Consider the following 22,067-nt stretch of genomic DNA (forward strand, 5'->3'; position numbering starts at 1 on the left):
TACCCAATGTGAACCTAACCTAACACAAAGTATAAATTATCATACATGTATGTGGGTAGAATTGCACATAATGTGCGCCTAAACTAATCTAAAATATAAATTATCTTAAATGTAAATGGCTAGAACGCAGTATGGACCTAAGGTAATTCACGATATAAATTATTACAAATCTAAAAGAAAGAATTGCACATAATGTGCACCTAAACTAACCTAAAATATAAATTATCCTAAATGTAAATGGCTAGAACGCAGTATGGACCTAAGCTAATTCACGATGAAAATTATTCACGATATAAGAATTGCATACAATGTGCACCTAAACTAACCTAATATATAAATTATCCTGAATGTAAATGGCGAGAACACAATATGGACCTAAGCTAATTCATGATATAAATTATTCCAAATCTAAAAGAAAGAATTCTACACGACGTGCACCTAAACTAACCTAAAATATAAATTATCCTAAATGTAAATAGCTAGAACGCAGTATGGACCTAAGCTAATTCACGATATAAATTATTCACGATATAAGAATTGCATACAATGTGCACCTAAACTAACCTAAAATATAAATTACCCTAAATGTAAGTAGCTAGAACGCAGTATGAACCTAGGCTAATTCACGATATAAATTATTCCAAATCTAAAAGAAAGAACTGCACACGATGTGCACCTAAACTAACCTAAAATATAAATTATCCTAAATGTAAATGGCGAGAACACAATATGGACCTAAGCTAATTCACGATATAAATTATTCACGATATAAGAATTGCATACAATGTGCACCTAAACTAACCTAAAATATAAATTACCCTAAATGTAAGTAGCTAGAACGCAGTATGAACCTAGGCTAATTCACGATATAAATTATTCCAAATCTAAAAGAAAGAACTGCACACGATGTGCACCTAAACTAACCTAAAATATAAATTATCCTGAATGTAAATGGCGAGAACACAGTATGGACCTAAGCTAATTCACGATATAAATTATTCACGATATAAGAATTGCATACAATGTGCACCTAAACTAACCTAAAATATAAATTACCCTAAATGTAAGTAGCTAGAACGCAGTATGAACCTAGGCTAATTCACGATATAAATTATTCCAAATCTAAAAGAAAGAATTCCACGCGATGTGTACCTAAATTAAAATAAAATATTAATCCCAATCCCAATCCAAAGTATAAATTATTCTGAATCTAGAAAAGAAGACTAACCCACAATGTGTACTTAACCCAAGCTCGAAATGCTTATTACCATAAATAATAATACACTTATCCCGATATACGTACGTGTACCCGACGCGAAACAAACAAGCCAGAATTTAACGTTTAAAGCGAACAATTGCACCTGTCGATTCACGAACAATCGAATCTTGGTTCACTAAGGATCGAAACCTACCTTGTATAAAAATCGTTGACCAACGAGTGAATTGAACTTTCAACGAACAAGGTACACATCGCTCGCGGTTAGGAAAGGATACACTTACCTTTCGGGTCCCCTCGATCCAAGTTCAATGGTGTCACCGTGCTCTCGATCCTTTCATTCCCGAACGCGCCGCGTGTCCAGCATCCGTTCGACTGGCAGGCCCTCGCGAACTTGCGAGCGCAGCAGCTAGAAACTTCACGCCACGGGTGTCTTTCGTCGACCTTCCAGGTCCCTGCACAAAGAAATCGAGGAGCCCCGGTGACACGTTCGATCGATCGTGAATCGCGAAAAGAAGCCGAGACGACGACCGGCCGCACCGCGCCATGCGTGTTGCCTCTACGATTCGAATATACCGACTGGTGGTCGTCGTAGCTTCCCACTTGCCTTGTTTTTCCACGAAATGCCCGAATTGCGCGTCAATACGAACGATGCTCGACCCCCCGTCGCGAGTTGACAAGTTAATTATCGGAGTGTACAACAACGAGCTACTGGGCTCGAATTCCAAGGAGGACTGAACAGGTGTGTTTATCAGAGGTCAGGAACGTTCGCGTTTATCATACACGTTGTGTTTTCCTCGCTCGAGGAACCTTGAGAATCGCTTATACGAATAGGGAATATATAAAATTCAACTAGAGACCTGTCACGGGGAATTTATTCGTTAGCTTCGATTAGATTGTTTCTTGGTATTTCAGAGTTGCCAAACAATGGTCCACGTGTTTGCCAACTTCTGCAGCCGGAGAGAAATGATTCTACACGGTAATAAATGATTACACTTTACTGTAACAAATGAGTTAGATGGGAATAGAGATACTTTATCGATTTATGGATTTTTATTTTATTTATTTCAGTTCTCTCTAACAATGAGAAACAATGTAATCGTTGGTAATTTTCGTCGTAAGAATGCATACTGCCAGAAATCTTTGACGGGGGAATTTATTTATTCTTACGATGAAACTTAAGACTGATTAGATTGTTTGTCAGATTTGAGGATTGCCAAACAATAATCTACGTGTTTGGCAACTTCTGTAGACGAAGAGAAATTTGTTTTTTACGGTACGTTAATGTAATAAACGAGTTAGATAGCAACAGAGATACTTTATCGATGTGTGGATTTTTATTTTATTTGTTTAAGGTCGTTATTCGTCGTATTAAGGAGCAAGAAAATAAAACAGGCTGTAAGTAGAAGAAGAGTTCTACAACCTAACCTAACTTGGCCTGTCTGATTAAGACCATTGTAGAATGCAATAACTTTTATGTTTGTTGGCTAACAAAGAATGAAGGCTATAACCTTTGCTAATAAAAACCTCAAGGAAGCTGACGATAAACCAAAGGGAATCATATGTAATAAATGTACAAGTTGTTACAATTACGCACATTATAACCAACGTATAATCTACAATTCCCGTTGTTAAGAAATGATTCAATTATTCAAAAATAAATGTGTCTTTTTCTTTGCTCCTCAATATACATAAATAATTGGACAAATATGTAAATTTATTTCATCATAATGTCAACTTATGCTGGAACCGGATTCTTGAAACGTTTCCAAAAATATACTGCAGTATCCAAGTAGACCATTAATGGTAATAAAATATTTTTCGTCGTATAATCTACTGCTCAACTCAGTAACAATAAAACAATTGCACAATACAAAGCATTACAAGACTTTGATGCTACAAACGTTAAAAGAAGTACTTCGCTTTAAAAAGCATTGTAGTATTTTACTTTAAAAATTACAAAGCGTTGTAATATTTTACTTTAAAAATTACAAAGCATGGAATATTTTACTTTAAAAATTACAAAACATTGTAATATTTTACTTTAGAAATTACAAAGCATTGTAATACGTACTTTATATTATACTCTGCTTTGCAAAGTATTACAATACTCCGCTTTGAAAATTATTGGAATAATTGGCTTTTACAAATTATTACAATATTCCGCTTTACAAAGTATTACAATACTCCACTTTACAAAGTATTACAATACTCCTTTTTACAAAATATTACAATACTCCGCTTTGAAAATTATTGGAATAATTGGCTTTTACGAATTATTACAATATTCCGCTTTACAAAGTATTACAATACTCCACTTTACAAAGTATTACAATACTCCTTTTTACAAAATATTACAATACTCCGCTTTGAAAATTATTGGAATAATTGGCTTTTACAAATTATTACAATATTCCGCTTTACAAAGTATTACAATACTCCACTTTACAAAGTAATACAATACTCCTTTTTGCAAAGTATTACAATACTCCTTTTTGCAAAGTATTACAATACTGCGCTTTGCAAAGTATTACAATACTCCGTTTTACAAAGTATTACAATACTCCGTTTTACAAAGTATTACAATACCCCTTTTTGCAAAGTATTACAATACTCTGCTTTACAAAGTATTACAATACTCTGCTTTACAAAGTATTACAATACTCTGCTTTACAAAGTATTACAATACTCTGCTTTACAAAGTATTACAATACTCTGCTTTACAAAGTATTACAATACTCTGCTTTACAAAGTATTACAATACTCTGCTTTACAAAGTATTACAATACTCTGCTTTACAAAGTATTACAATACTCTGCTTTACAAAGTATTACAATACTCTGCTTTACAAAGTATTACAATACTCTGCTTTACAAAGTATTACAATACTCTGCTTTACAAAGTATTACAATACTCTGCTTTACAAAGTATTACAATACTCTGCTTTACAAAGTATTACAATACTCCTTTTTGCAAAGTATTACAATACTCCGCTTTACAAAGTATTACAATACTCCTTTTTGCAAAGTATTACAATACTCCGCTTTGCAAAGTATTACAATACCCCTTTTTGCAAAGTATTACAATACCCCTTTTTGCAAAGTATTACAATACTCTGCTTTACAAAGTATTACAATACTCCTTTTTGCAAAGAATTACAATACTCCGCTTTGCAAATTATTCCAATACTCCGCTTTTACAAATTATTGCAACACTCAACTTTGCAAAATATTACAATACTCCGCAAAATATCGCAATACTTTACAAAGTGCTACATTACGCAATGCATTTTATATCGCAAAATTAACAAAAGAAAAAAAACTGAAGATCGAACACAACGTATCAATCCTGATCGAAATATTAATTACGACGGAGAAAAAAAAAAAACCATGAACACTTTTGATAATTTCCAAAGAAGGGGATCGATCGCGCCAAAAATCGAGATTCACTTTCTTTGTAGAAAAATTTCGGAGAGATTAGAAGGGTTGCGTCAGCCCGTGTTCGGCGCGTGGGCGAACGGAACGCACGGAACAGAATTGGAACAAAAAGGAGTAGACGCGCGAAAAAGAGACGACGCGATGACAGGGGGCCGAAGGTTGTGGTGGGAGGTTCGGAGGTGGAGGAGGCATCGAAGAGATAGAGAAACGGAGCGATGGAGAGACGATCGACTATTCGGTGGATAGAGGAGAAGGATGAAACTGGACTCGTACTCGTTAATTCGCTCGACAGACGTGCTCGACTGGTTCGTTAGCTCGATCGAGTTGCATCGCAATAAACAGTCTCGCACGTGCGCAGGCGCACGCGGCCCCAAGAATCGGCGTGACCGGAAGCGTGTTTATCGGGAAACGCTTTCAATCGCGGCTCGTGGTTATTTTCAAAGGCAACAAAGAACCTTTTACCCAGACTGACTGCGAAAAAATCCCATTTCCATCCACCGAAATCCATTCGACGTTGGGAAATCCGTCGCGTCGGGATGGGAACTATAGAGGGGGCAAAGAGGAACCTGCCGAGGTGAATTGCTGGGAACGATTGCTCGGACGGGCAACAACCACGGATTGCAAATTTATGACTACCTTGATATTACAGAAAATTAATTCGAGAATAAATAGCAAAAGCGCTGGCCAATTTTTCTTAATTAATGGGAGTAATTTCGATCGGTTGTGCTTCGATCGTTCATTGTGTATCGTGTTCGATTGTCGATGCGAATGACAATAAGAGTATACGAGTTTACGTAAAACGAATATAACGGAAACTTTTTTAATAATTTGAAAATAATTAAACGCGTTTCGATGGGTAAGAAATAGTAAGGAGATTTAAAAATATACCGTTATTCAAGGTCGTTGTAGTACCATGATTGAAAATTAATTATATATGTAACACGTAAACGATTCCTTTTGTTACTTACAGTACAAAGAAAATTTAATATTTTTTAAGCTTGACTTTTCTGAATTGTATCGAGGACAAAGTAAATACGTGTTGAGAATACCGTTATAAGAATTTTAGAAAATTTACAAATTAACCGTTACTTTAATTACGGATAAATTGGTAAAATTGTTAATCAGTGCCGGTTTACCGATACGTTACCGTTATTTGTTATTCCTTGGTAAACATTAATAACAAACTTTCCGCCAATTTTCCTATATTGCAATCTCTAATTATTAGCAAAAATTTGAACCGTATACCCTCCGTTTATCGTCACTGCAATCCCTGTAATGGCACCAAACAGCGTAATTAGGCTAATGGGAACAGTCGAGACAGTTTTTGCGGAACCTCGAGAAGAAGAAACGGATGTCATCGAGCGTGTGAGACGGATTTCTTTAGCGTGGGTGTCCAGGTGTTTGAAATTCGAGACGTGGAGTAACTCGTTTTAGAGAACCCGATCATTTCTGCAGCTCGATTATTCGATCGCGATCGCAAAAAAAATCTCGAGTCGTCGTTGCTCCGTTCCGCGGGAATCAAGACACGTGTCATGGGTCAGGGAGCAATATTTTTCTTCTACGGAGCAAGGAGATCTAGAATTAATTTGTTATTCAATATCACACGCTTGATTTATGGGACGCGGCTGACCTTTTTCTCGAAGATCGTATGTTTAGTTCGTTCCTAGTTCATTTTTACTCGTTGTTTCCGCAGTTTTCGCGTTTCGAGTAAACGGTATTCGAAACCGAATAGAATATTTAACAAAATCGAAGACCGAAATTGAACTCAAAAGTTGTGTCAACGTAAAAATTAAATAGGAATGAAGTCAATTGTGATCAATTAACAACCGAACAAGTCGAAGCAGAAGTTGAATTCAATTTGTAAATGAATTGAATTGAATACACAAATCGAACTAAATTGAAAGCTGAGTGGAAATGTAATTGGATAGAGTGGAATTAAATAGAAATTCAATTATAATTGAATTTTGTTAGCTCGATTTGAATTGAAAAATTAGTAATATTGAATCGAATTGAAATCGACACATAGTTGAATCGAATTGGAGTCCAAGTGGGCTGCAGTTGAAAACCAAATGCAATTCGATCCAAAACAGAATTGAGTTAAACCACAAAATGAAATTCGATTGAGTACTTGAATTGAGTACTTAATGAAATAAAACCGATTTGAATCGAATATGTAAAGGAATAGAATTGATTTGAATCGAATAATTGATAAAGTAGAATTGACTTGAATCGAATACTTGATGGAATAGAATTGATTTGAATCAAATATTTAAAAAAGTAGAATTTACTTGAATCGAATACTTGATGAAATAGAATTGACTTGAATCGAATATTTAATAAAGTAGAATTGACTTGAATCGAATACTTGATGGCATAGAATCAACTTAAATCGAATATTTAACGAAGTAGAATTGACTGAATCGAATACTTGATGAAATAGAATTGACTGAATCGAATACTTGATGGAATAGAATAGACTTGAATCAAATATTTAATAAAGTAGAATTGACTTGAATCGAATACTTGATGGAATAGAATTGACTTGAATCGAATATTTAACAAAGTAGAATTGACTGAATCGAATACTCGACGAAATATAATAGAATTGACTGAATCGAATACTTGATGACATAGAATTGACTCGAATCGACTACTTAATGAAATATATATCGAGTATCGAATTTAATTGAATCAATCGAGAAACGAGTACCGAACTAAATACGCTTCATTCGACTTGAAATTAATTCGTAACCGAATTCGATCGAATTGCATTGAAACCTGTATAAAATGAAATCGTAAACGCGCAAGATACCCGTACACGTTCCGAAATCGTAAAAACTTTTATCGATTACCCATCGAACCTAAGACCTCCGGAATCCCCCGAACGATCACCATTCTTCGAGCGAGGGGAGTTGCTCAAGATGTTCGAATAGTTGCCCGATATCCCAGGTCCGGGTCGCCAAAAATTTGAATAATCCCCGTCATTTGCCGCGAATAATCCACAGTTCCCGAGACTGGTCACTCTATATTCGACGAATACCCCGGCGAGCGAAATTCCGCGGCTCTCCGAGCGGAGTCTATCGACGGAAAATTTTCCGCTGGAAGAAAAGCCCCGGACGAATTTGACGGATATTAATCGCCGGTTAGCCGAGGCCCACTTTGCACCGAGCTCCCGACGACGCCTCGAATCGGAGAAAGGGATCCATTATCGATCGCTACGCCGGCGGGTAATTTACGAAGCGACCTGCCCGATAAACCGCTCAATCCGCGCGAGTAACGCGTCACCGCGCCGCTCGTAACCGTCTCCTTCTACCATCGATGAGCACGCGCGAGAGCGAGAGCGAGAGAGAGAGAGCGCGACACCTTCGAAATTACAAACGCGACAAGAGGAACCCCCCACCACCGCAATCGCGTCGACCCACCGGTATATTTACGAGTCATTGGAACGTCACGTGGACTCGAGCCAGTGAATGTTTTTACAGCTGGGCCACGTCAGTGGTTCCACGAAGCCCGATACACGGAAGCACGATTCAATTCGATTCGTCCCGACCCTAACCGAATCGAACCGAACCGTCATCGTCTGTCCACTGTCTGACTTCTTTCATTGTCACGGTTCAACGGCTGACTCGATGCTCGTGAAGTTTCACGACGATGCACGAACCCCCCACCCCACCCCCCTACCCGCACACGCACCACGCCACCACCACTGACATAACAGTCGCATCATACGTCTCGCCGAGCGCGTCGAAATCCAAGGTGGTCTCGTGACTCGAGTACCCGCGGTCCCGTTATACCCTGGGTCGGTTGGGTTTCCAATCGACGAAACAGAAATTACGTACCAGAGAAGATTGATAACTCCGGACCGATTACAGAGACGACTGGTCACGAAGAGAGAAAGAGAGAAGAGAGAGAGAAGAGAGAGAGAGAGAGAGAAAGAGTGAGGGACGTCGGGACGCACCAGGGGTACGATAGGAAACAAGGCACGATCGATAGAACGCAGCGAGGCACTCTTGGTTGGTATTCGTCTTGTGGCCGCGGTCGTGTACGATATCCCGTCGCGGAATTGCAAGACGTGCGCCGTGGTCAGTCGACGACGTAATACTGGGAAGACAGGAGAGTTCGGCTGGTATATTTAAAAAGCAGAAACATCCGCGTTACGCCGGACCGCTGTAGGTATAACGTTGACAGGCTAGCCACGGTGCAATACTATTGGCAGTGATCGCGGCGAGCACATGCTCCCGGCGTGTATTGTTTCCACCGCGGGAAGTTAAAAATAAAGACCCGATGGAGACCGCGCGGGAAACTCTCTTCTGGCACGCCTCTGGTCTTTCGTGACCGCCGATAGGACCGGGAATCTTACGAATCATTCGGTATCCGAGTATTCGTGTGTTCGAGTACCGGGGAAATTCGAATATCATTACTCGAATAATGGAATATTTCGATATTATTATTCCAGTACTTGAGTATTCGAATGTGATTATTCCAGTACTTGAGTATTCGAATGTGATTATTCCAGTACTTGAGTATTCGAATGTGATTATTCCAGTACTTGAGTATTCGAATGTGATTATTCGAATATTGGAGTATTCGAATATCATTGCTCGAGTATTCGAGTATTTGAATATATTTTAGAACCTGTTCTGAAATTGATTTGTAGTTCGCATTGCATTATTCAAGTAGTACGAATATTCAAATACCTATCGGCGTATGGAGCAATCGAACAGTCAAGTATTTGAATGGTATTCGAATAGTCGAGTATTATAACAGTACTCGAATAGTAAAGTATTTGAACAGTAGAGTATTAAGATAGTATTCGAACAGTCAAGTATTCGAAGACTCGAGTATTAGAATAGTATTCCAATAGTCAAGTATTCGAACAGTCAAATACTCGAAGACTCGAGTATTAGAATAGTATTCCAATAGTCAAGTATTCGAACAGTCAAGTACTCGAAGTCTTGAGTATTAGAATAGTATTCCAATAGTCAAGTATTCGAACAGTCAAGTACTCGAAGACTCGAGTATTAGAATAGTATTCCAATAGTCAAGTATTCGAACAGTCGAGTATTACTCGAACAGTTGAGTATTAGAATCGTCAAATGTTCGTACGGTCGAGTATTGGAATATTCGAGTATTTGAACAGTCGAGTATTAGAATAGTATTCAAATAGCCAAGTATTTGGGTAACATTCGAATTGTACTCGTCCAATACTTGATCTACGTGTCTAAGTACTATTCGACTTATATTTCCCTAACGCTTGAATTACCGAAGAATTGATAAAGTATTAAAATCAGTATCCGAGTAGAATGCGAATTGTTACACGTCCAGAATTCGAATCGTTCAACTGTTCGAATACTCGAATACGGCAAGGTTCGACAAGTATTCCCAGCCCTCGTCCGAGAAAAAAAGCTCTCTCCTTTCAATATACCTTCTTATGTAGAACCACCTGCTGTCCGACTGTACCATTCCTCATCCTTTACACGACATCTAACTTACCCAAGCCTCCCGTTTTTAATAATACAGCTATAGGGATAGAATAACCATTTCACTGAATCCATTTGCAAGATTTTAAACTGCAAGATTTAGATTCCGGGCAACGAGTAAGGATTCGATGACAGAGTTTCGTTGACACGGGGTCCGGAAGAGGAAAGATCCACTCGGGCATCTGCACCCGAGATAAAGATATCACCGCGATGAATTAATACGACATTGTCTCCGGTTTCTGGGCAACCGTGAGGTTTTTGGAATCACGAGGGAACAACAGTCCGATCTCGCAGGATAAAGGGAAACCGGATAACGGACACGCTGCTCGCAATGAATTGCGGCTACGATGAAACCAAACACCTGTAATCGAATGTCCGTGCCTTTTGCGCGATTTTTAGCGCGACGAAGCTTTTTTCGCGCGCGTAACGATCGCGCGACGGCTTCACGTGAAAATGGGTAAAACGATACGTTCGTCGCGCGAGCATTGTGCGACCCCCTCCGCCCCGCCCCCTGTTCCCCTCCTCGCTCGCCCCCTCCCCGCGTGAAACGAGGACGCGTCGAATGAAAAATCGAAGGCGAGCTCGCATTGTGTAACGGGGCGGGCGGAGGGAGAGTGTGTGGGTGGTAGGGAAAAAAGAAAAATGTAGTTTCCGGGAATGTCTCGAATAAATGAGGCTGCTTTCCATTTTCACCGACCGATTAATTAACTCGTACACGCGACATCGTTCGGCGGCCCACGGTAACACGTTTCCAGGCAGAAATTTCCTGCTAATTTTATTCGCTCGCGCTTTGCATTAACGCGACTCCCGATCAACGGGAACGAAAAACATTGTGATGTAGTCAGGTGCGAGTATACGTTATCAGCGCAAACGGCGAAATCTAGACGACGTTTCGATTCCGTTCTCGAGTCTCTCGACAAGCGTTGAAATTGATAAACGGACACATTTTTGAAAAATTGAAAATCAACCAACGAAATCGACGACAGAGTCAATATAATAAATTCATCGAAATGGTACGTTTACTTTTTTGTTTACTCATTTAACGATTTTATTGGCCATATTAAAAGCGGAAATATGATTTAAATACTTTGTGTACGTATTTTTTTTTTTTTTTTTTTTTGCTGCGTGGAGCAATAAAGACGTTATTATTGTCAAATGTCAATATTTAATAATATTTTCATCGATACTATTGATTGAAATATTCTATGGATCTATCGAAGTGCATTACGGTTGGAAATGAATTTAAATGGAAGAAAAAAATGCATGTCATATACCGGGATGATAATCGTTCCGACGATGCATTTTTCTTTGCACAAAACATCGCCATTGTAACACTGCAATGCAGTACGACAATTGAAAAGCCTACGGGCGCCAGTAAATACACTTGTTGAAACACAATTATCGGTCGCACGTAACCATTTTATGAATACAATAGCATTATCAAGGCCGAGTATCTTCTTGAAACTTGCATCCGCACAGGTGTAAACGTTTTCATTGTCAGCGGTGTCTATAATTTCCCTACCTGAACACGATCACTGTGGATAACAAAGAATTCAAGTGCTTATCCTAGTTGCAAGACAGCTGTCGCTAACACGAATAATCTCCTCTGAGAACATAATCGAAAAGTGGGGGGATGATTATTACAGTCACCTGCATTTATCAGAAATAGTATTGTTTACGCGATATGTTCATTACCGAGCGGTATAACGACGTGTGAGTGATTCATCGTTGAAAAATAAATAGAAAACTTGGAATATCGTTTTCTTTTACGTGGCTTCGTTCCCAAGAAAGCTGGCCTTGAACTTTTTTCGGGGCGTGCGCTCGATTCACTATTATTTTTACGTAATGTTTGGAAGTGGTAATTCATAAGTACGAATATTATTCTGTTTATTATTAATTGTGTTTAAACGAAATTATAAACACGATTAAAACCAGCAGGGGGATCTGTAACGTCGAGACTTATCAGTGACACTCGTGGTTACCTCGTTAATATTCAACGTCGTTTTCCTCTGAAACTTTTCGTATTAAACAACGTTATTTCACATTTTCGATTTATTTTTAGGTCCAGAAATATTTTGGAAGCAAGTTCAGAAGATATGCTCACGAACATAAACTTTTTCCCATCCACTTTTTAGATATTCGACGTTAGAAGGATATTTTTAAAATATCTAAATTTTCTGTTCCTTTTTCTTATACAATAGTTTCTTTATTTTTCCTGTAAATTTAATCTCTATATCGCGCAAAGTACACGAATATCATACACAAAAAGTAGACATTCGCTTACTCCGAGAGACAAGATACAAGAAAATCATTACAGAAGCAACTCGAGCCAGAAAATCTCCCCCCCCCCCCCGGTTGCAATCTAAGCTGAAAAATATACATAAAATAAAAAAAAAATAAAGAAAGCATACAATACTCTCTATCGTTTCGGTCACTAATCACGGATTCGGTTGTTTACCCGACTCGACTTAAACGCTATCAATTGCCAGCTTCCTTCCAGGAAACTTTACCCAAACAATGAAACTACTCGAGCCCTCTCCAAGTCGATTCTTCCTCGTTCACCATTGCTTCCCGTTTACGAGCAAAACACCCTCTATCACTCCACGTCCACCTGGAACGTTCCTACGAAAGGGGCGAAGCTGAGTCACGATCTCTCTATCAGGGTCCGTCAACAACAGGTTCACTGTTGCCTAAAAACGGTCTGGCTGGAAGAAGCTCCTTCCGTAAGAAATCCATAAGTCCAGCGATTCGTTCTCTCGCTTCGTTTGCCAATCGACGTAGCTGCAGTCGCGGAAAGTTTGCTTCGATTAACCGATGGAAGGACGTCGTTAGCCCAATTTCGCGATCGCTCACGTGGACCAGCCTTTCATCGATCACCCGTGAGCGCGAGCAACGAGTCGAAGGCGGTTGATCTTTCGATGTTCGTTGTTCGCTCGCGACGGAGTCTTCGTAGGGTGGTGGTGGGGGCAGCGGGGGAGGAGTCTACGCGTCGTTTCCTCGTGGGGACGATCCGTCAGGATCACGTCCTGATCGCGAGCGAGTCGCGTCGTTTGTTGCGCTCCGATAATAGATGTCCCGCATGGCCGGTAATCGTTGCGGTCGCTGGCTCGCGGTATCGATTCCTCCGCCCAGTGGGAGGGAGGGGGAGGGCCAGGCCACCACCAGGGGGTGGTGGAGGGAGGATCCGGATGTGCCACGGGTATTTAATACCAGCTTAGTCCGACTGATTAATAATTCCGCGCCCCGAAACATTAGGGATATCGAGGGGGACGCGGTATCGACCACGCGGAATCCGCTGCGAATCTGAAGGCCAGAGGAGCGATGAATGATTGAACGACGTCCTCGGGACTCGGAGCAAATTTCGGTTTTTTCACGAGATCTCGTTTCAGTTCTCGACGAGACGTACAGGGCGCTTTAAGGGAGATGTCACGCTGTGTGTGGGAGCGACTAGTTTGAAAACACGAAACCAGCCTCGCGCTGAATTTTCCATTCAAGTCGCGTACAAAATTCATTATGATCTGCCTTTCTGACTGGAAACGAATACGTAACGTTCGAAATTAAGTATATTGCTTCGTTGTTTAATGCATTTTAAACTCTACACACTTTTCTTACTAATTGTATCTTTTCATTGTTTTAAATATTTTAAATCGTACAATATTTAGACAGAATTCCCACTGTCACAATAGTGTGGGATATATGTATGAAAGAATGTTCAGGGTTTAACATTTACTTAAAATTCAAAGACATTTTAAAGACATATGGTGAACCTGTTTCTTTTCTGCACAGTACCGGATAAAAAATATTGGAACGAATGCAACGATAATGTCAGGCGTGTCAGATGTCGTTAGCCAATGACTGATATTATTGTAGTTTCGAGGACTGCCTATTTTCCTTTAAGTTTTATTCCAGTTAATATTAAGTTGTATCGCCATACATTTCTTTATATATTTTTGACTGTATATTCTTGTATTTACAATTCGTTATACTACTGAATGCTCGAGATCTTTGCGTATTATAATAACTTGATATTATAATTTGATTTTGTACAAAAATATAGTACATCGTTTAAAAAACATGAAATAATCTCGGTATGATCTCAAAAAATTGAAGGTAAATGATTTGTTTTTTCCTTACAGTAAGATTCTACGTAGAAAATGATGATGAAAGTTTTGTTGCATTTTTATACTATCTCATCGTTGAACACCCTGTACATTGATTTTGAAGAACTTCACGTGTTCGTTCTTGGTGTCGACATATGTGTCGATACACTAATAAAGAAAAATAATTAGATAAATCTACTCTGAATATAGCAGTTTTCAAGATGTAGTAAGTCGAGTGTGAATCGTCTAACGGAGAAAGTGAACGGAGCTCATTGAGAGTGAGAGAGATGGAGCAACAGCCAGCGAGCCTCGCACTACATACAATGATGCAGAATATCAATTTTCATATTTCTCTTTGTATCTTTCCGAGTGTATTACCAATAAATTGACATTTCAAGGAGCACCGTGCCTTAATTTACTCTTCCTTATCAAGATAATTAATACCACTTCATTGCTCCCAATTCCTCAACTTCATAAATCTCGATTCCCCCATGAGATCCTTTACGTTCATGTCGACATTTCTCTCACATCGCTATACATACTCAAGCGTTAATTCAGACTCGGTAAACTGTATACGTAATACTGAGAACGTATGGAAATTTAACTTTATAATACAACGAAAGGTCTAAAGAAATATAGGGGCATTTGTCACCGTAGCTTTAACTACGGAAGAATGAGGTGTATGGTAGGGAGTCAATGGGTCGGAAAGGACCCAAGGAACGCGCCCCAATGGTCTTCGATATTTCTTAACTACGAACGGATGAGCTCGTAGTTTTATTTCCACGCGTAACTAATCTTTCTCTCAGTGAGTGCGAATTTCCATGGCTCTACATCGTTCCGAGAAGGCAGCCTGAGCCTCAGTTAATCGCGTTCCGCCTGTTCTCGAGCGTGACGACGCCTGCAGCGTCACGTACGCGTCTTCGCACCGCCCGGTTCCGCGCCCCTCGCTTACGTAATCGCGTGCACTCCAGGCTCAGCCTCGACGGCTCCCGACAGAGCCGCGCGTAAAGTGATTCATCTCGAGCGGCCGATAAAGGTCTCGTAAACAAACGCGCCGTTCAAACCGCGTGACGCGCAATTTTTTACTCGAAACTGACGCACGAGCTTCCGCTTCGTTTGATCTTCGTTTCAGATTCTGATTTGCTTACTGATTCGGCCAAGATTCCGTTCGTAGAGCCCGTGGAATGGATTGCAAACTTTCTTGGAAGATTCACCTCCCCCCACCCACCCCCTCCAAATTTACGAGAAAATTTCTATGAAGAAAGAAATTTTTCTGAGGATGAATTTTATCCATCTCCAATAGAAGATTATGGTAACTCGTCATGGAAATTAAAGTGGGGATTGCAAACTTTTTTTGGAAGATCCCCCCCCCCCTCCCCTATAAATTTAGGAGAAAATTTCTATGAAGAAAGAAATTTACTTGGGAGTGAATTTTGTCCACCTCCAATAGAAGATTATGGCAACTCGTCATGGAAATTAAAGTGGGGATTGCAAACTTTTTTTGGAAGATCCCCCCCTTAAATTTAGAAGAAAATTTCTATGAAGAAAGAAATTTACTTGGGAGTGAATTTTGTCCACCTCCAATAGAAGATTATGGCAACTCGTCATGGAAATTAAAGTGGGGATTGCAAACTTTTTTTGGAAGATGTCCCCCTATAGAAGATCCCCCCCCCCCCCCCAGATTTAGGAGAAAATTTCTATGAAGAAAGAAATTTACTTGGGAGTGAATTTTGTCCATCTCCAATAGAAAATTATAGTAACTCGTCATGGATATTAAAGTGGGAATTGCAAACTTTTTTTGGAAGATCCCCCCTATAAATTTAGAAGAAAATTTCTATGAAGAAAGAAATTTACTTGGGAGTGAATTTTGTCCACCTCCAATGGAAGATTATGGCAACTCGTCATGGAAATTAAAGTGGGGATTAAGATTACTTAGAATCTACAATCCGTGCCCGAGAAGAATGCAGATGTTGGTTCTATTTAAATTTGTGAAGTAAAATTTTGTTTTGTTGGAGTAAATGTTGTTCTCGACCTGTATGAAAGTTAGAGTATCTTAAGAAGTATACAATACAAGTTAATCCTTCTAAAGTACCGTGAGTGCCCAAAAAGAATGCCTCTGTGTCCATCGTCCGAACATAACGTCAGTAGCTGCATTCTTTTCAGGCACGGATTATACATTCTAATTAATCTTGCACGGTAAAATATTTTTTCTTTGTCCGGGGTCAATACGAAACATATTCGACGGGAGAGTTCGTTTGAGTTTGAAACAGTATCCCTCTCCCCCAATTATTAGCGAGCAGGGCCCAAACGAAACAAGGTCGAGGCATTTGAGGTTAATCCTTTGCACTCAAAATGCGACTCTCAGTCGCCATAAATTTAGCACAATAACTCGCGTCATATTGTGCCGTGAAAAATGACAAGACGTCGCGTTCGTATATTATATCTCGGCAAATGTAAACATGTACGAAATATTGAACTAAGAAAGTTATATTCCAAATTATATGTAATTTTTGTTTCGAGGAATTTCGTCGAGCAACTGTGTTCTTCGTCACAGAAGAATCTTCGAGTCGAACTAAATATATGCAAGCACATGTTCAGGTTGGACAATATCGTTTAACACGTCGAATGCAATGGTGGTCACTGGTGATGGATCGACCCTAATATTTCTAAACTTTCGAGTAACGTTACTATCGTTAGCGGTGCCATAAAATACAAGGTACATCGATAAACTATCGAGTATCTCTACTTTCGAATTGAAGAATACTTACGATTTGAAGAAACGTTGTGGATATTCTCAAATATGGAAAACTGACAGTCAACAAGCTACTTATGTCAAACGAAGGTACCATTCTTAATCGTGCAGTTGTGATATATGACCTCTCACGAGGCCCTCGGAAACAGGAAGACGTAAAGGTTGACAATGCCCTCCATCACGGTAGCTTAGAAATTCTTCAGGATTTCGAAAAGATATTTAGCCCGATCAATTTCCGCTAGACGGTTTCCGCGAACCTTAAGAACGTGATTTACAATGGGCACGCAGTCACCGACCGATTCCAGTCGGTTACTCGCTGCGCTGGAACGTGACCGGAACGTGAACCGGCAACGCTAAATAATATTTGGCCAGACTACTGAAATCCCCCGCTATAAATCAGCGGTTCGCCTTTTCTTTGCTCTCGGTTCTTTTTCTTAGATTTTGGTGACGATTTCCGGATCCTCGTGCGCGAAACATGCGTAGACGCGGCAGATTAAGACGCTCGTTTGACGTCAGACCCTGTCACACGGATACGCGCACGTATCAGGATGAGTTATGTCCGAGGAGACAGTGCGTTCTCGCGTAATCAAGCAACGTACAATCCGCGCACGTGAGAGACATCGTCGCCTACAGGTGCGCGAACTTCAAGACCAATGAGTTATGTGCACGTACACGGTGTTCAGCGAATTCCGTGCCCGAGGGTATGGACTCCTGCCGGGGGAATCGATTTTCGGATGGACTGGACGAGGACCAGTGTCGAAAGAGAAAAAGGGTCGATAGGTTATGTTTGATCTGCGACAATATCGACGACACAACAATCTATTGGTCTTCGATTACGACGAGTACAGGTCCGCAATGTCGATAAATTCGTCAAATTTTCCCAGGCACCAAGTGTATACTCTGTACACTCTGTCTATCGATTTTTATACTTTTTCATTAATTCTTCTTGTTTGCCCGCAAACAAGAGACTTTGTGTATTTTCATTCTAGCATGCATATTGCTACGTTTAAAATATTGCATTATTTTCACACGGACGTTTATCAATGTTGACCGCGGCAACTTTTCATTATTTTCAATTTCAATTATTACGACGAAAAGTTTAATCCACAATTTCTCGTTCTGTTCTTTTTTCCCACTTGCGAGTACAATTTTAGATATTTCTTCCGTCGTTGTTGCTCTCGATTGAAATTTCGTTCCTTATTACGTTTCGTTACAAACCACCTGAATAATACAGGACAACAAACTTCGGGTTTCGAGTTACCGAAAATATTCTACATATTTATTCAACGATGCTCTAATGTCCAATAAATATGTATAATCTAGAAAAAATATGATTCGACACCAGCGGAGCAAAATGAAACAAGTCAAATATTCACCGATGTTATTCACCAAACATTCATCGATTCAACATCGAGAAGACAACGAATTAATCGCAATAAATTTCCTCCGATAGACAATTTCTTCCAAAAAAATTCACCACGAATACGATTCTAATCTATCGTCTAACAGAGACAATTTACCATTAATTTCATCTAACGAAAGCAATTGTTCTATCGGTAAATATTTCTCAAGCGAAAACGATTCATCGTGATAAATTCGTTACGAACAAAAGCAATTGAACGCGATAAATTTGTTACAATAAAAGAGCCACTCGGAACAGTAGTCTGGCAAACACACGAGGGAGACGTTTCAAACCGTTCATTCCTCCTCCACCGCCTCACCTCCCATCCCCTTGCCACACGCTTCCGCTACGACCTTCCCCATTCCCGCAAAGAGGTAGACACTTTCCCTCGGCGAATCAGCAAGCACCGTACACGAACTTACGGCGCGTTTACATTCGCGTTTAATTCAAATGTATGCAGCCGTGCATGCCGTTGAATTTCGGTGTTTCGCGCGTGGACTCCCCCCCCCCCCCCCTCCTTCCCCCCGCCGCTCGCTTCCTGTTTCCCTACAATTGTCACTGTTTTCGATTCGCTTGCCGTGGCATCCAACTATCCCCCGTACTATCCTCCCCGTCGTACACTCGCCCGTTGCTCGAGCTGTTCCCGACCGAAAGCAAAGATTAATTCCTGGCACACATTCCGACGCGCATATCAGGGCAAGGTTTAAACGGAATTGTCTCCACCGTCACCGAATCTCGCACGTGCCAGCGACAGCTACCCGCGTGAGAATTGGATGCTGGCCCCACCGAAGCAGCTCGTTGTTTTTCTCGCCCGGTGGCTCGGTATTTCAAGGGAGGGTGAGTGGCGCTTTGGAAAGCGCCCGGAGTCGGTTTATGGTACGGTAAGTGATTCAAGACGGACCATGCTGGTCCGAAATAATTCACGTCGCTTCGTACCATTTGCAAAGTGATCGCTGGAGGGGGTGGAAGAAACAATGGGATTCCCAGTTGGTGATTAGATTACCACGCATTTCGAATTTCCAGGAAATTTTGAACGTTTTTGTGCAACACGAGGTTAGCGGTGTCGGATCGTTGGTCGTGTTGCGAATCACATCTTGGCAGACGACTCGAGTTAGGAATGTTTAAATTTGATTTTCGTTTAATGGAATTCCCGTAGATTAGCTTCGAAGCCGCGGTTCTTTTTAATGTGGAAGACGACTCGGAACATTGAGACGTAAATCGTTTGTAATGTGCTTTATGATTTACGAAATTTCTTATTCGTACAAGAATTAGAGCTTATCGCTCTTATCGTGAGTTTACGAAGAATCTCTTTTCTTATTTGAGATATTATATATTTCGACGCTGGTTGAAACGAGCGATTTACTGTTTAACTGATTTATCTCTAGAACGTGGGTGTAAAGATTTAGTTTCTTTTATCTTGGACGCTATAATTACTGTGTATTATAAATATAATATTAATAGTATTAAACTTCCGATACAATGTAAACTGTGTACCGTACCACAAGTACCCCTTAGGGGTGTCTTTTGTACTTAAATATATAAAAGAAAATGAAGAATGCAACCCTACTCTGGGACACAACATTGCATTAAATAAAACTGTCGTATGTAATAGACTAAACATTACGATAATTGACAAAAATAAAAAAGAATACTTAATACAAAGAGAACAACATAATATAAAGAGAACAAGGGAAAAAATACAAAATACGTATCACTAACGAACGAAATAAAAACAGTATGGAATCGACAAATAGTTACAGTAGTATCCACAGTAATATATACAATAGGCATTAACAAAATTCATAAAACATTTATCAACAATGGGCCTACACTCGCAAGAACACACAAACATACAAAACGCAGTATTGGAAACAGCAACAATAGTCAGGAAAACACTAGAACAGTGAAGAATAAGTATGTATATGATAGGGAACAAATCCCCTCCTATAGTAGAACCCACAAATGTGAGAAATGAAAATGATAATAATAATAATAATATTCCTGTACACACTCGAAAGCACCATCTATGCTTCGAAACCAAACCCAACCACATTTTCCTAAAAACGACTTCAAAAGTAAAATCAAAAGTATCGAACAATAAATGGTCTCCTCTGACCGACCCATCCAATGTTAAAAAATTGAATCACTCGTCGAAGATTCATCTATTTCCTTTCTTTTATCAAATTTTCCTCGGTTTTCCAAGCCACTGACTCAACCGTAACAGTCAATTTCACGGGACGTCGAAAATTTCAATTATCGATTCTGGTCTAGCGTTACTATACATCAGTGACCTGCACAATTACTCGATTCTGTAATTTAATGTCGTATATGTTGCCAATGGAATGTAAGCGCGTATTGTTTCCCCGACAGCCAACGATTCCGTCTGAAATGCGAACTTAGGTTACGATTAAACATGTACGTGCCATAAAAGGTGTTACCTATGGTTCACTGAGAAACGTTCATCGGGAAGCTTTCTTTCTTTTCACGGAAACTGGATAAATCTCCACGAAAGAAGGTGTTCCCTGTAGCTGGTATTACATCATAATTGGCAGGACTGAAACTTAGGGCACCACCCTATATATCGTCCTGGTAAACGTATCGAGTGGGGTCTGTTACCGACGTAATTTACAACCTCACGAATCCCTTCGTGTCACGTGGTATAGGAGAACATCGTCTCTGCTCGTCTCTACTCCTCTTTCAACATTACCCCTGCTCTCCCATTTCTAATTTCTTGTTCGCAACCTGTCACACTTGTTCCACTGTTTCTAACCTCTAGACATTCTCTGTTTACTTTTTGTTGGAAAATCATTCGCTAGAAAGACATACAACGATGTTAAAGACAAAATACAAGAGATATTAAGGGGTTACTCGACTATGAGGGTGGAAAAGGGGCAATATTTGTGAATTTTTTGTAGAAAATGTATTCATCGTAATTAAATCGTTAGTTGGTGTAGTAATAGTATACGTTTCGAAGGCAATATAGAGGAAAGGAAGGTTGCAAATTTTGTTCTAATTTAAAGATAGGTGTCGCTAGAAACAGACCTCTCAGATAAACACGATAGACTAACTGACAGCATAACTTTGTAACGGTTTAATGGAAATAAAAAAATTAATTGTATTCTTGAACTATAGACTTGTAGCTATGGTAAATTTGGGCGGATTTGAAAATAATTGCGTTTTGGATTTTCGGACACAAGTTCGAAGAAACGGTACTAAATTTATATTACTTTGGCCGTTTTTTACGCTTAAAAATTATTTCGCTTAGTTTATTTAAGAAAAACGAATCGGTGCATCGTAGATATTATATTTCTACATAATCGAGCAAAATCTGAAGCTCTTACGACATTTCATCCTCTCGGAAAACTTGGTTTTCCCAAATAGCCCGTTTTCAAGTCCTGATTTTGTGACTTGAAAGCGGGACCTACCGTAATATTACTCGATCCAATCCAGATTCATAAAATGTATCGATCAAATCACCTTTCTGCATAATGTGTCACCGAGCCTGTACATCATAGATTTGTTTACAGAGACATAAAATATAAAATGTTGCACATATATGTCACGTGATAGTAAACGTGGCAAGGGACAATCTTTCATAGCTTGTCACAAATGAATAACAGTCACGCACAAGTTTCGATTATTATTTTCATCTTCGGAGTAAAGAAACTGAACTGATCTAA

General features: G+C 39.7%; 1 protein-coding gene and 1 long non-coding RNA gene across 6 annotated transcripts in view; one reads left to right on the forward strand and one right to left on the reverse strand.

The window, feature by feature from the left end:
* The window catches only part of LOC143150551 (sodium-coupled monocarboxylate transporter 1), an 86,774-nt gene extending 78,055 nt beyond the window's left edge, over positions 1–8,719 (reverse strand). Inside the window, exons 1-2 of one of the 5 annotated variants that reach the window (XM_076318921.1) lie at positions 8,493–8,719; positions 1,501–1,671 (exon numbers count right to left, since the gene is read on the reverse strand). Coding sequence is in view for 3 of the 5 variants with exons in the window: in XM_076318917.1 (XP_076175032.1) it covers positions 1,501–1,671; positions 5,116–5,161 (217 nt within the window). In the remaining 2 variants the exon portion in view is untranslated. Of the gene's footprint in view, positions 1–1,500; positions 1,776–5,115; positions 5,177–7,505; positions 7,564–8,492 lie in introns of those variants that run through there. The other 4 variants (XM_076318919.1, XM_076318918.1, XM_076318917.1 and 1 more) reach the window with 4 other exon arrangements.
* Positions 1–14,593, forward strand: part of LOC143150554 (uncharacterized) — a 58,573-nt gene extending 43,980 nt beyond the window's left edge. The window contains exon 3 of the long non-coding RNA XR_012993100.1: positions 14,270–14,593. This is a non-coding gene — a long non-coding RNA (uncharacterized LOC143150554). The remainder of the gene's footprint in view (positions 1–14,269) is intronic.
* Positions 14,594–22,067: the final 7,474 nt, after the last annotated feature.

Source organism: Ptiloglossa arizonensis, chromosome 8 (genome assembly GCF_051014685.1).
Source record: "Ptiloglossa arizonensis isolate GNS036 chromosome 8, iyPtiAriz1_principal, whole genome shotgun sequence".
In the NCBI taxonomy this organism is placed as follows: domain Eukaryota; kingdom Metazoa; phylum Arthropoda; class Insecta; order Hymenoptera; family Colletidae; genus Ptiloglossa; species Ptiloglossa arizonensis.